The sequence below is a fragment of the Ambystoma mexicanum genome, chromosome 4p, assembly GCF_040938575.1.
Source record: "Ambystoma mexicanum isolate Mex_15411 chromosome 4p, UKY_AmexF1_1, whole genome shotgun sequence".
Classification (NCBI taxonomy): Eukaryota; Metazoa; Chordata; class Amphibia; order Caudata; family Ambystomatidae; genus Ambystoma; species Ambystoma mexicanum.
The window spans coordinates 744,381,204-744,394,317 of record NC_090927.1 but is presented as its reverse complement, the minus strand read 5'-3'; the positions used below and the strand labels follow the sequence as shown (position 1 = coordinate 744,394,317).

General features: G+C 44.2%; 1 protein-coding gene across 6 annotated transcripts in view; it reads right to left on the bottom strand.

The window, feature by feature from the left end:
- TTK (TTK protein kinase) overlaps nucleotides 1–13,114 on the bottom strand; it is a 1,085,566-nt gene that overhangs the window by 254,434 nt on the left and 818,018 nt on the right. For all 6 annotated transcript variants that reach the window (XM_069606303.1, XM_069606306.1, XM_069606304.1 and 3 more), the window contains one exon: nucleotides 3,089–3,265. In XM_069606303.1, coding sequence (XP_069462404.1) covers nucleotides 3,089–3,265 — 177 coding nt within the window. The remainder of the gene's footprint in view (nucleotides 1–3,088; nucleotides 3,266–13,114) is intronic.

The window sequence follows — 13,114 nt, the reverse complement described above, 5'->3', positions numbered from 1 at the left end:
GGGGCTTGAAGAATTTGTTGAGGACCCGAAGTTTGAGGATGGGCCTCCAACCTCCCAATTTCTTTTTCACTAAAAAGTACCTTGAATACACTCCCTGTCCCTGCTGACTCGATGGGACGGGTTTGATGGCTCCCTTTGACAGGAGTGATTGTGTTTCTTGTAGAAGTCATGGTACATGCTTCTCTATCTTTTGTAAGGGAGGAATTGTGGGCAGTCTCTTGACAAACTCCAGCATGTGACCCTGCTGGATGAGGGATAACACCTATCCGTCTGTGGCGATGGCCCTCCACTGGTCGACTAATTGGGAAAGCCTCCCTTCCACTGGCTGTGAAACTGGGGTGCGGGCTGTGTCCGAGACAGGTCAGGTTTGCTTTGTTGTCTGGCCCCTAGTGTGCGAGGAGCAGCGGCAGCGCTGGATTCCTTTAAGATTGCGATTGACTTATAGTTGTCTGCTGCCGAGTATGATGGGGATAGGTACGAGGGCTGGTAGTCCATTGATGTTCTGGAGCAGTGGATTTCCCTGAGCAAAAGGACTGGTGGCGTTGCTGCAGCACACTAAGAGAATGCACTTTCTCAGTGTTGTCCTTGATGGTCTTTAAAGTGTCGTCCACTTTCTTGCCAAATAGGTCTATGCCATTAAAGAGCATGCCCACCACCATTGCTTGAACTTCCGTCCAGAAGTTGGTGGCCTTGAGCCAACCTAGTCTGCTTAAGACAGCACCATTGCCAAGCTCCTTAAGCGTGTCAGTGATATACACTGATACAAAAACCGCATGGCCAGAAGCCACCTATCCTTCATGAAGAAGGGCAAACGCTGCATCCTTGTCTGGTAGAAATTAAAGAATTTGGCCCATCTTGAGTCAAAGTCCTATGTCATACCTGGACAGAATGGCCATTGGATTAGTCGCCTTGATGGTAGTATCCGATGTCTTCTTTGTGGGGGCAGGTGGGCTGGGCAGAGCATGGTGAGGCGATGTTGGACAAACATTTGCTGGCTGCAGCTGACACTACTGAGTCCTGGCTGGGACCTGAGACATTTAGGGGCAGAATCAGGCACCTTATACTCTTAAAATCTTACATCTCCTTTTTGGGGGTGCAAAGGATGGAATGGCTATGGTCAAGAGACCACATGCCCAAATGTCTTCCAACATCGGAATCGTGACAATTGATGTCCTAGGTTGTTCCTGATGCTGGTAGAGGAAACCCTTTTTTCTATTCCTCTAGAAACAAGCCAAACATTCATGGACCTTAACCATCAGGGCATGGAAGGATCAGATTTAATCCATGGGAGAATTACAGAGAGGATCATCATCTGGCTCACCATCCTCAGGCACCAGGTCATCAAATTCATCCATGCCGGTGGCATGCATTGAGACTTCCCCTTGGAAAATATCCTCGGAATCCGTGTCAGTTAGGTTGTGCACTGGGACAGGCAGTAGCTGGTCCCTGGCCAGATGAGGCAGTGCATTGAGTGATCCACCGGGGACTTGTTGCGGTGTGAATGGGCCAGGTAGCTTGTGTTGCAGCTCAGACACCAAGGACTGCCAAGTGGTGAGAATGTCCATGGAGACGTCTCTAGGAAGGTCCACCTTCTGATGTAGGATGGACGGAATGGGGGGCGCCTTGGCTGACTTGGAGCTAGACTGCACAACATCGATATTGTTGTCGAAGAAAACTCCCACAGGGCCCTCGAGGTTGGAGTCAAAGGTGGGCTGAAGAATTTCATCAGACAAAATTGTTGATTAGCTTGGTGTAGCCGGAGTTACCCCCAGAGTCAGTGGAAAAAGACGTGGAGGCATGGGTAAAGTAGCCAGGGCGGATGATTGCAGTGGGTCAGTTGCCAGTTGTGAGGTTGCGGCAAACGTTGGCAAGACCTGTGACAGCAAGTAAGGCAACTTAGTAAACAAAGACGTCAACAGTGTAGCAGGCTTTCCAATGTGGCTCGAAGAGGTCATGGTCAATAGGGTTATCAACAGAGATTTTCCCTGCGTCGCCAACGAGGACTTGGCTTGACATGTTGACAGAGCCATAGACGAAGACATGGCTCCCTGGCTCATCAACTGATTTTCTTTGGGTCGTTGGAGGAGACATTGACAAGGAAGCAGAGTTGACCCATTTAGTCGTCGACACAGTCGATGAGGAGTGTTTCTTCAAAGAAGACGCAGAGGCGGTCCCCAAAGCCGACATCAAGGCCTCCTTGGAAGAGGATGACGGTCTTGCAAGACTACCTACCACAGGAAATATCTTCATGTGATTTCAAGCTCTTGGAATAGGAAGTACACGCTGGACAGGCTGGCCCTGTCAGTCAGGCATGACTTCGAACTTATGCCAAGACAGAGTCCTCATCCAACCCGGTGTCATTGAGCCAAGCCACTAACATGTGGTGACGGTCTGAGCTTTTTGTTCAAAAATGGAACAGTCTTGGATGTCGTGGAGAGGCAATCATCGTGGAGGTCTTCCGCGTACACATTCCTGATGCCGCATGTGGCACAGGCCTTGAAAAGTCTCTGCAATAGTTGGATAAAAGCCTCACAGTCAAAGTCGAGAATCAGGGGCAGCGGCCATCAGAACAGGAGCAACACCAGATGTTGCCGGAGTCAAGGATTCAATGAACGTTGTGAAAACTAGAAGACTTGAAGAAACAGTAGAAGAAAACATTGAATATTGGGAGAGATTTTGGTGAACTCCCAACACAACTGTTGAAATCTGAAGATGGCCTCCCGGGGTGGAGCTAAGGGAGTACTTTCTATTGGCACTATGACCCAAAATGACTAAAGTCACTGAAGTTTCAGTTTAAAACTTGTCTGTTACTTAGGATTCCCAGCCTGACAGGGAATAGTCATACAGCATGTGCATTTATGAAAGATCCAATGCTGGAGAAAAGGAAGGGACATATGAGTCAGATTCATATTTTGACAATCACAAAATCGTCAATATATAGTACAAATCCACGGCATGGGTCTAGTTGACATTAAAAATAAAAAAATACTAAAAAAATGAAAAATGATTTTATCAGACTTAAAATATGCATCACAAATATCAAAAACGAGGTGGGGGTATGAAAGGGTGGTAACATAAAAGTGGTTACCTTAAGCACATCCTGAAGACCCATTTCTGGTATGGGTGGGAACTCTATTTCATAACTGGAATCAATAATTGCATGCAACTTTGTAATCTGATTTGTTATGTGTTGAAATGGAGTCTTTCCGTACGTCATGTAGTATAATATGCATCCCAGTGACCAGACATCACTTTTTGGACTAATCTGAAAAAAAGAAAAAAAGGGCATTCAGGCATCAACTGTGATCAGGTTTGTGACATATGCAGTCAATATGACAAGGCTGTGAATTGTTTTCTGAAATTACATCACAGGCTACTTAGCAATTTTTAGAAAAGGCTGAACAGAAAGCCACTTGGACTCTGCCTCAAACCAACTCAAGTATGATACCCCAAATATAATGAAGGTTTTACTTGAAAAACTGAGGTAAACATTAAAAACTAGTACAAACAAAAAGTAAACTGCTCAGAACAATGTTTATCTGCACATTATGCTTGAGACATTTTAGTGGGCAATGTTAAACAATTGGAACATTCTAAGACCTAGTTTTACATATTCACAAAAGCAGGTTATGCCAGAAACCAGAAACAAATGTTTATAATTCAATAGAAGATGGGAAACCCAAGTACTGACGGATTCAGCACCACCTCAAAGAGCAGTTTATAACAGATGAATAGTGTAGAAAGCAGATAAACCGGTTGATGCAAAACCAGCAAGTGAAAAGCTGCATGAAAATACATCAGGATGAAACTGAGGTTAACCCACCTCCGTTTATCCTCATCTCCCTCCCGTAAAAGCAACAACAATATAACAATGCTTTTAGAGATTACAGGGACTCTAGCTCAAGCAGAACTCGGGTTACCCCTAGACAATGAACCTCATCAACACTTGAAAACTGGGTGGACTGCTAGAGATAGGATGGAGTAGTCACTCTTTTTAGGTCATATACATTTTAATGAATACATCAATGAATTCAACAATTACTAAAACACATTAGTATCCTAAAGTTTGTCAAGAAAAGCAGTATCAAAATTCATTTAACCAAACATAAAATCAGTACATAATATAGCACACACCCTAAAAACATTCCTAAAGTGCAATGTGCTCTAATAATCAATTGTTTACTTCCGATATATCCTCATACCAATGTCCAACAACTTGTCCAAATAACCTATTCACAAGTATAACACAAAACCCAAAAACTGGGTCTATTTATCAATCAACAATGCCAAACATGTTTCATTCTCCCTTTTCTGGCAAACATCCATAGAACTTTGTCCGGAGCTACTGCTCCTTCTCTAACCTCACTACCAACCTGTGATTTTTGCGCACAACCATGTGTTTCCTATGCTGCTAGGATCCTTACAATCTTATAAAGTTCACTTTCTTGCACCACTTTTGAACAGCTAACTCTCTTATCCAATCTACTCAAGGGTTATTAGTTCACCCTCCGTTTTAGTTCAAATGGTAAGACAGTCTTAATTGGAGAAGTACTGGTCTTCCTTTTTTGGTGGCTCTCTGAATCAGCACGACAACTTCGGTGACTACTTGCTTTTCGGTGTTCATCTCCCTTACTTCACTGCGGAAAAAGTATTATTATTCCCACATTTTACTGTAGTCCTAACCTTCTAGAAAACTACACATCGCAGATGTTCCCCCCTAAAAGCAACTGTGAATTGGTTCAAGGCAATGCGTTTCCCCATAAGTCTCATTTGGGATAAAGATAGTAATTTACAGAAATTTGGCAAGTACGAGTAGATCTAGCTTTGCTTCATATGTGCATCACGGCTTTCCTATAAAAGGGCCCTTTGAATAAACTCCTAAACTGAGTAATTATAAGGTCTAAAACAGGAGCATGGTTGAACATGCCATATGAAGAACGCATGTGTCGTTTAAGTTGAGGTAGAAACTCCAAGAGACTTAACGAATTGTCAAACTTTGAGAATGGTTTACATGAAATGATATACAAATTTTAACTATGAATTTATGAATTATAGTATTGAGAGTTTGGCCTTTTAATATTCAGGGAATAATCTTAAATTAACTTTTAACTAGATGTGGCAGAAAACTATGGAAAGACTTGAGACAGGAATTTATATTTTTAATTGATTACATGTTGGTACAGAGCATTCTAAATTTTAATGTGTTGATCTTCTGGTTGTATGCAAATAAATCTATTATAAAGGTTGAATTTACTGGGTTTCCTTTTCCTTTATTTTCTAAATGATTGCAAACAGTGTTGAAAAGATGTGTTTCTTAACCATGAAAACTATAATAAATAAAAATAAGTCATTTCCATCACAGTAGGTTGGTTATCTTAGTCAATTTCCTGCCCGCACAAACCAGAAGAGGGGTTTGGGAAATCCAACAAGTTAAGCACTAGCCCCCTCAAAAGGCAAAGAAAAATGTATAGCAATTTGGGAAAGAATTTTCGGTTTCTAACTTTGTTCCATTGAATTCAATGGGACTCCCAGCCTAACTGCTATGGATTTGGACGCTGCTGAATTTTTGGGGTGAGCTCTTTTTAACATCATTCCTCTCCTACTGTTTGGAGTGCACTGGGTAGCCCTTTTGGTTATCAGTGTAGAGAGCTTGATCATATTTGTTTTTTCACCATCACATTTGAATGGCACGAGACACCAAGTTCAAATGTGACCCGAACATGCTGGTGATGGTGAACCCCGTTTTACTCCGGGTGCACTATCTTTGTTTTAAACATGCTAATACCCTTTTGAGTGCCATATACTTAATATAGCATGGTCACATGGACTAAGCCTTGATCTTGAATGCATCTTTTTGTTAGCTTCCTCTGTCCTCTAATTTTATATAGTTTTATTAGGGCATTCATCTTCACAAAATTCTTGCAAAAAGGCTTTGGGGGGGGGGGGCTCCTTGGTACCTGGCAGTACCAGTGCTGGCAGGAAAGGTGGAGAACCGCTGTCCAGCAACCCACCACATTGCAGCCAAGGAAAATCCCTGATTGCTGTCATTATTGGTCACCCCCGACCCCCCTGCTTGAAACAGGCAGGTCCTTAACACTTCGAGGGCTGTGGTCACCCTGTAGCTTGGATTTGGTATCTTTACTCAAAGACTACCACAGGATCCAAGCATCCAAAGCTGAAAGAACATAGGACCATTGCTGCATCCAGCATTTGAAAAGCCAACGACTTTTCTGTGAAGCCTAGCCTTCTTATTGATTGGGAAGACCTGAAATGGATGCCTTTCTTCCTTGGACTGGACGGAATCAACACATCTAAAGTCCTGTTCGCTGTCCCAGAGCTATGAAGAGGCACGTGGTTCATTTGGTCTTTTTGGATCTGGATTACCTTGTTGCATGGATACCTTCTGGGTTTCAATGTGCTCCTGCTAGTCTTGATCATAAGGAAGGGCCTGTCAGGGACCCAAGTCTGCCCGTTGTGCTGCCGGGTGACTGCTGATCCTGTTTGGGGTCTAAGATGCTGTTTCCCCTGTATGCTACTCCTGAGAGAGAGACCTACTTTCTAGTGGGAGACAACTTCGAGCATCATCTCCTTTGTGGGTGCCAGGTGGCATTTGACTTCACCTTTGAAAGGGGCATCAACACACTACCCGGAGTTTGCTGCTGCAGACCTCAACAGTGAGTCAGGTTGTTCCCAAGAAGCCTCTGTCCTTTGAGAGTGTTTGTTTTGCTGCTGAAACGACCAGTGGGCTAGATTGCTTATATGCTTTAACCCACCTGCACCCACAGAAAAGCATTAGGACGTGAAGACCATCTCCAGCTATCCTGGACTTGGCTAAAGTGGTGATGCAAAAGAAGAGGTCCCTTTAGAACTAATGACTCATTTGTCTGTATTTTCCTTTATAGGGACTTTGATTTCTGAATACTTGCCTTATACTCTGAAATGTGCTCGAACTCTGCAAACTTAGAATATTTAGTTGATCCACTTCAAGCCTATTGAGTCGTGTGGTCAAACAGGTCATGCCACACGTGTGTATTTGTACTACCCTATCTATATCTGTATTACTGGGGGTATTTACCTGAAGCACATTTGTATCTCGATAGGATAAGGCTGGAGTTGAACAACTGTGGGTGTTTTATAAAGTTATAGTGCCTATAATGTGTGCGATATCCTCGGATACCCCTCTTTAGGTACTGTAAAAGTGTATATGCCCATTTAATTGTGCTGGTGCATGTGTATATTTTGATCTGCTTAGTGTGTAGGTTTTTTTTTATTTAACACTGCTTAATGAATAGTATATTTTTATATACATGTGTGTGGACATTCTAATATTTGCTAATCTTTGCTTGTTATCTGTACTTGCCACCGAACACCCAATCTTATAAATGTAATCCTTCCCGCTCAGCCTCGTTACCATGTGGGTGCTTGGTTAGACCAAGTTGAACAGCCCTTGCAGATTCACTAGGTTGGCTTCCCATAACCCTAAACCATTGTTGGTTGTGAAAAGCGTAACTAGCACAAACTGACTGGCCTAACACCAAAGGACATGAGTGTTTTACCTTGCTGAAACTGCTTTCTTCCCCTAAAGCCTTTAAATAAAGAAACTTCTCAAAGATTTAGAAAAGAAACAAAATTAGCTAAAGGGGTGGGAAGGTGAAAGTCTATATTAACATCACAGAAGTCACACTTTGAATACGATTAACTTTTTCAAACAGAATTCAATTCCAAGGAAACGAGAAGATTGAGATCTCAGGACATGAATCGGGCAATAAGCTGAGGATAATCTAAGTGTTGCAATGACAAGCAGGGATGATTACACCCACAGAGGCCTAGTATTATGAACAAAGCATCTCAGTTGGAGTCATGAGACAGGCAATCTATAAGTATATCAACTGCAATTAATACTGGAGGAAGGCCATGGGAGGCTGCTAAAATGGAGATTGAGAATGGTGACCACCCAAAGCAGACATCCAGATGCCCCAGCAGCAAGCAAGATCAAAGCACACCTGGAGGGAATGGAAATCTCTGGGGTACACAGTGCAGATGGGCGAAGGAAGAGACCAAAAACATCCCTACTTGTTCCCTTGAGATGAGGAAAGCAAGGAACTGCGGACAAAGATGCTGTATTATTATTATAATTGGTTATTTATAACGCCCTTAATACCCAGAGGTTTCTAAGTGCAGACCCGGTGATCAAACCCGATTTGCTCTTTGTCTTCTAGCTTCCAAGGCGAGTTTGATGCCCCGGAACTATCCTCCCGTAATTGTGGGTGTGTGTGAAAAATATCTATTGGTTTATGTTACTGTGAGTCACGTTTCCCAACTGAAAATCTTTTTGCCTGATGCATCCTCATATAAGGACTCATCAAGGACAAATGGTGATGTGCAAGAGATCATAAACCCTTATACTATGTCTCCTCACAAGATTGGTTTGACGGGCTCGTTGTTGGTGACAGCCCACTTAGAATTCTACTGGGTGTGAAAATCACACTGAATAATCCTCCTTTACAATTAAAGACTCAGGGGACTAGGAATGCCTCCGTGCCATCTGAACAGCTACCTAGATATTGTAACCATGTGATTCACCTGAGCCCTTCCATCGGTCCCAGAACATGTTTCCTGATATACGAGATTAATGCTGTGCATCCTTGACAATCTAAGCATAGGTTGATAAAGAGTAGCAAGCTATCCTCCTCAAATTGGTCCACTAAGTTACCCCTTGACATAGCGTCACTCATCCCACACACCCTCTCAGATTCTCCAATGAATTGCGTTAGGGAAATTTCTCTTACAACTATTTTACCTCTATTTGTGGACCCCCCAAATTTCTTGCTTGTGTTTCAGCATCCGGACCTGATTTTTGCCAGTGGAGCACAGCCTTTAGTGTACTCCCACTGGGTTTTCGCTCATGGTTATGGGGAAACTGACACGTCCTTCAGGCGGTCAGTACTGAGAAACTTTGTTTCTCTTAGTCTTTCGACTTTGTTGTCACTTTCGGTAACATTTTATCCTTGCGCAAAGTTTATTCCTTTACTGCAAAGTGGGGTCCTTGTGTTTTATGGCCCTCGTCATCCACTAAGGATTTTCTGGTGACTGGACAAAATGTGCCTAGGAGTGGACTGGTCGAAGCAGGAGCTTTTCCATGTAATTTTATAACTTTTTACAGAGCCATACCGCGCTTAGTGTTTGGGTCATGACTGTGGCTACTGTCATTCACAGCCTTTGCACAAGGTCTTGTCTACTGCTTTAGCCATTTTGTCAGTTGGCATTCCCCCTGGTCTTTGTGAACCGGGCATTCCTTATTTGGGCATGCAGTTGCCTGCAAAAGCTGTGTCTTTCTCGGGCAACTGAATTTCACGTGTATGGGTACACAAGTAATAAGCTGGGACTGTCTGGTCCAAATCCACACTACTGGTGCCAGGATGTCTGGTGTGCACGAGAGCATGAGAATTGCAGTGGTCGCCGATTGGACCACTGCTGGCGTGCACAACTGGGGCAGGTCTCATTGGCCAGCTTGGTGCGAGCACTCGCCAGACTTGTGGATATGAGGAGGAGTCCTGAATGCAGACCCGGAGATCAGCGACAGGTCTGAATCGACCTGTAGACTGAGCCAAGTATCCAGAAGAGCCGAGCCGACCCAAGGGCTATCCAGACCCGCAAGAAGGTTGGCACCCTGAGCCTGCGGTTGTCCCGGTAGAGCCCTGCTTTGCACTCAATCTCCGAAGACTTGTGAAGGTGCTTCAAACATTTGGAGTGGTGCGACCAATCACTCAACGCTGCCAGGTTGCCCTGCAAAAGAGCTTGTTAAGGGAAGTGTTCCTCGGCCATCCAGTGGACTGTCCAGCTCGTACCTTGGCACCCGTGCAGGAGCGTCATTGCATCTAGTTTTGCCCGAATCTTTGGAGAATCTTAGCTTGCACTGCATAGCACCTTTTCACCGAATTTTGTTGTCCTAGCTGCTTTGGGCCGCAAGCGAGACGCTTGTCTCAGATTGCGAGAGTTGGATATCCATGTGCCACTGTGCCACATTGCAGGTCGCTGAAGACTGTTTTCCTGCATTCCTTGTTGTGCTCTGAGACCAGCTGCATCTGTGTTTTCTTTGTTCTTCAAACGAGAGATACAGCTCCTGGTGTAAACAGGACACGCATCTCCCGTGCCTCTGCACTTTAAAGCCGAATCAAGGGTAGCAATCGAACCTCTTGCGACTCCGCCCCACCAGCTCCCCCAGACCTGCCAAGTTTTGACGCAAACCAAGCTAAGGGCAGTGAGTAATGAAAACACTTACCGGTGGCCCCTTGTTCATCCATTGCATTTTACGCACGGAGGACCACTTGTGTTCCCCTTTTTGGCTTGGGCAGTCTCCGCTTCCTAAAGTCCTCCGAAAGTTGTGAATAGCTTTCTTCATCACAGCAGAACCTCCCCTGACTCTTGGAACCTATTTTCACCCTTCAGAATACGGACTCAAACTTTGCCTGCTCCTTCGAAATTGTACTTTGCGACATTAACAAGCGCATCAAACATTGAGCACAAGGCTCCATTCGTCATAGGGTGGGACTTATAAAGTTAGGGTTATCCCTCTGTGAAGACAATTTATGCTATAAAGCTTGCCTGCCCTTTTCCCATAAAAGGTTCTGGCGGTGTTTAGCACTTTACCACATTGACTTCAGTGACTGCATATATTTCACAAAGCATGTTGAGTGGTGTTTTCACTGTGCATTTCATTATTCACTTGGGCCTAATACATTGTATATTTGCGCATAGTGCTGTCTAAGTGTAATTCTTGGCATCTTACTGTGTGTGCTGAAAGATCTCAGATCATCCCCACTCCTCCTGTGACTTAGCCTTGACTGCTCTCCAAGCTACTGTGAATTGGTCTGGCTATCTTCCCAGAAGTGTTCCCTGTTTCACTAACAAGGGTGGCCTCCTAAACTTCTGTTGACCAGTCTAGAGTTTAGAAACCTATTCTATCATTGTGACCCCCAAGAGTAACTAGTAGAAATATACACAGGTGTTTTCCATCAAGGGGGAAAGGGCATTCAATCAGTGCAGCTACCAGTTCTAGAGACCACGCTCAGAAATCAGAACACACCCATTTACACACATTCTCTTGTGAAGGGAAGAGAAACACTTACATGATGCACAAACAGGCCAACTGCTTTGGACTTGAAGGCAGAGAGAGGTGAAATGGAGCCCTAGGAGTAAAGCTGGAGATTAAAAGAGAAGGGTGGTAGCCTGCTGAGGGGTACAACTTGGAAAATGGGGGAACCGAACAGGAAGCAGAACCAAAAAACATATAAAGGAAAAATCTATGGACTTGGTCAGGAGGGCGACCCATGGCTGCAGGGCAATTAAATCTAGACAACTGGAGCAGCATTTGCTTGTCCCTTTTCATGTTTTTCCATTGGGGCTGCAGTTTGGATGGTTAGCCCCTTTCTTTCTCCTGTCCGACAGTGCCACCACTTCCAAGGGTCAGTTCTATAGATCAGCTGAGATGCCTGCAGTTTAGTATTTTTCCCTGTAGAGACAAAGCTGTATTCTGGGGTATATTGTGTAATGTGGGAAGGTGTCCGCAGAGCGAGAGGTGCACGTCTATATTTGTATGGCTCTCTAAAACTATCAATATGACTCTTCAAGACATGGAATTCCTTAGCTTAGCTCCTGGCAAGCTCTGGGCATTTCTCGTCAGGGAGAGTGATTCTTTCTGATAGATTACAGTACAATTATGAGATGAAGTGGTGGTGACATGTCATGTTCAGCAGAGTTTAATTGGGGGTTGTAGGGAGCCCCTCGTCATGCTAAGGAAGATTACTCAGCCAGTAGTACGGAGTGTCTACTTAAATGACCATTTATTTGCACCAGTCTAAATGTATGACATTTTCAAGTGCCAGATCAGGTGTTTGATCTACTTGCAACTACTCGTAGCATTTCACCTTTACCAAAGGTGCTCAAGAATGAGGAAGCTTGCCTAGTACTGCGTTCATGCATAATCACTCCGGAGAGCCTCTTCAGTGCTTTCAAGCAATGGAAAGGCAGAAGCAATTCATGCCATGATTAGAATACCCCATAAGATTTCAGCCGTGATCTATGGCATTGGGTTAGTGCAGTCAGCATGTGCTTGGAGTGTTTCTAAAGCGACACCAGGGTTGGTCATTAATGGAGGGCAGGGCTATCTTTGCACTGTAGATGCTATTCAGCCTCTGTGCTATAGCTCTAGCAGTATTGTTAGGGCAGAATAACATTTTTTTGTAAAAATTCTTTATTAAGTTTAATAACATAAAACCGGTGGAAACATACTTTTGCATACATCTTACGTAAACAGCTAATGCCGTAGGTTTTCTAGCATAGTGTGATCTTGCGCACCAAATTCGAACATCCCCCCCAATCCTATCTGAAATTGAGTTCAATTAAACTAACCCCCTCCCCTTAACTTGTGTGTGTTGTCCGAATGATCGTTGTCTCTCTGCAGGTTGCTGGTGAGTGGTCTTGTTGTCAGGAGTAGCAGGTCCTGCTTGCCTCTTCAGATTGATGTATGGCCACTCGTCTGGTGGTTGATCTCGCCTCTCCCACCGACCCATATGCCCTATATGTACAGATTTGTCCGGCATCTGATCCCTCTCATTGGATTATGCACTTATTGCCTCATGAATGCAGCCCTTTCTATTTGGCATGTTTTTGATAGGATTGTGGCCCGCTCTGTGGTTGAAGGCAGTGATTTGGCCTTCCAGTGGATGACTAATAGTTTACGTGCAGTGAATAGGATTAGGTTGATGAGTTTGCGGACCAATGTGACTGTGTGCCATTTGTCAGGAATCTGCCCCAAATAGCATGGTTTCTGCCGTGAATGAGACGTCCACCCCTTCGATGTCTGTTATTTGTTTGTGTACTCCGCGCCAGAAGGTAGTAATGGCCGGACATGTCCACGTTATGTGCCCTATTGTGCCAGATGCTCTACAGTCCCTCCAGCAGTCTGCAGAGGGGGCAATCCCATCTTATGTAATTTGGCAGGTGAGTAGTAAAGTCGTAGTATTTTGTATTGAATGTCTGTTCTTGAGATTCAGAGACTAGTGGTATTGCAGTGAAGTATTCAAGAACGCCTTTTGTATGCCGATTTGGACCC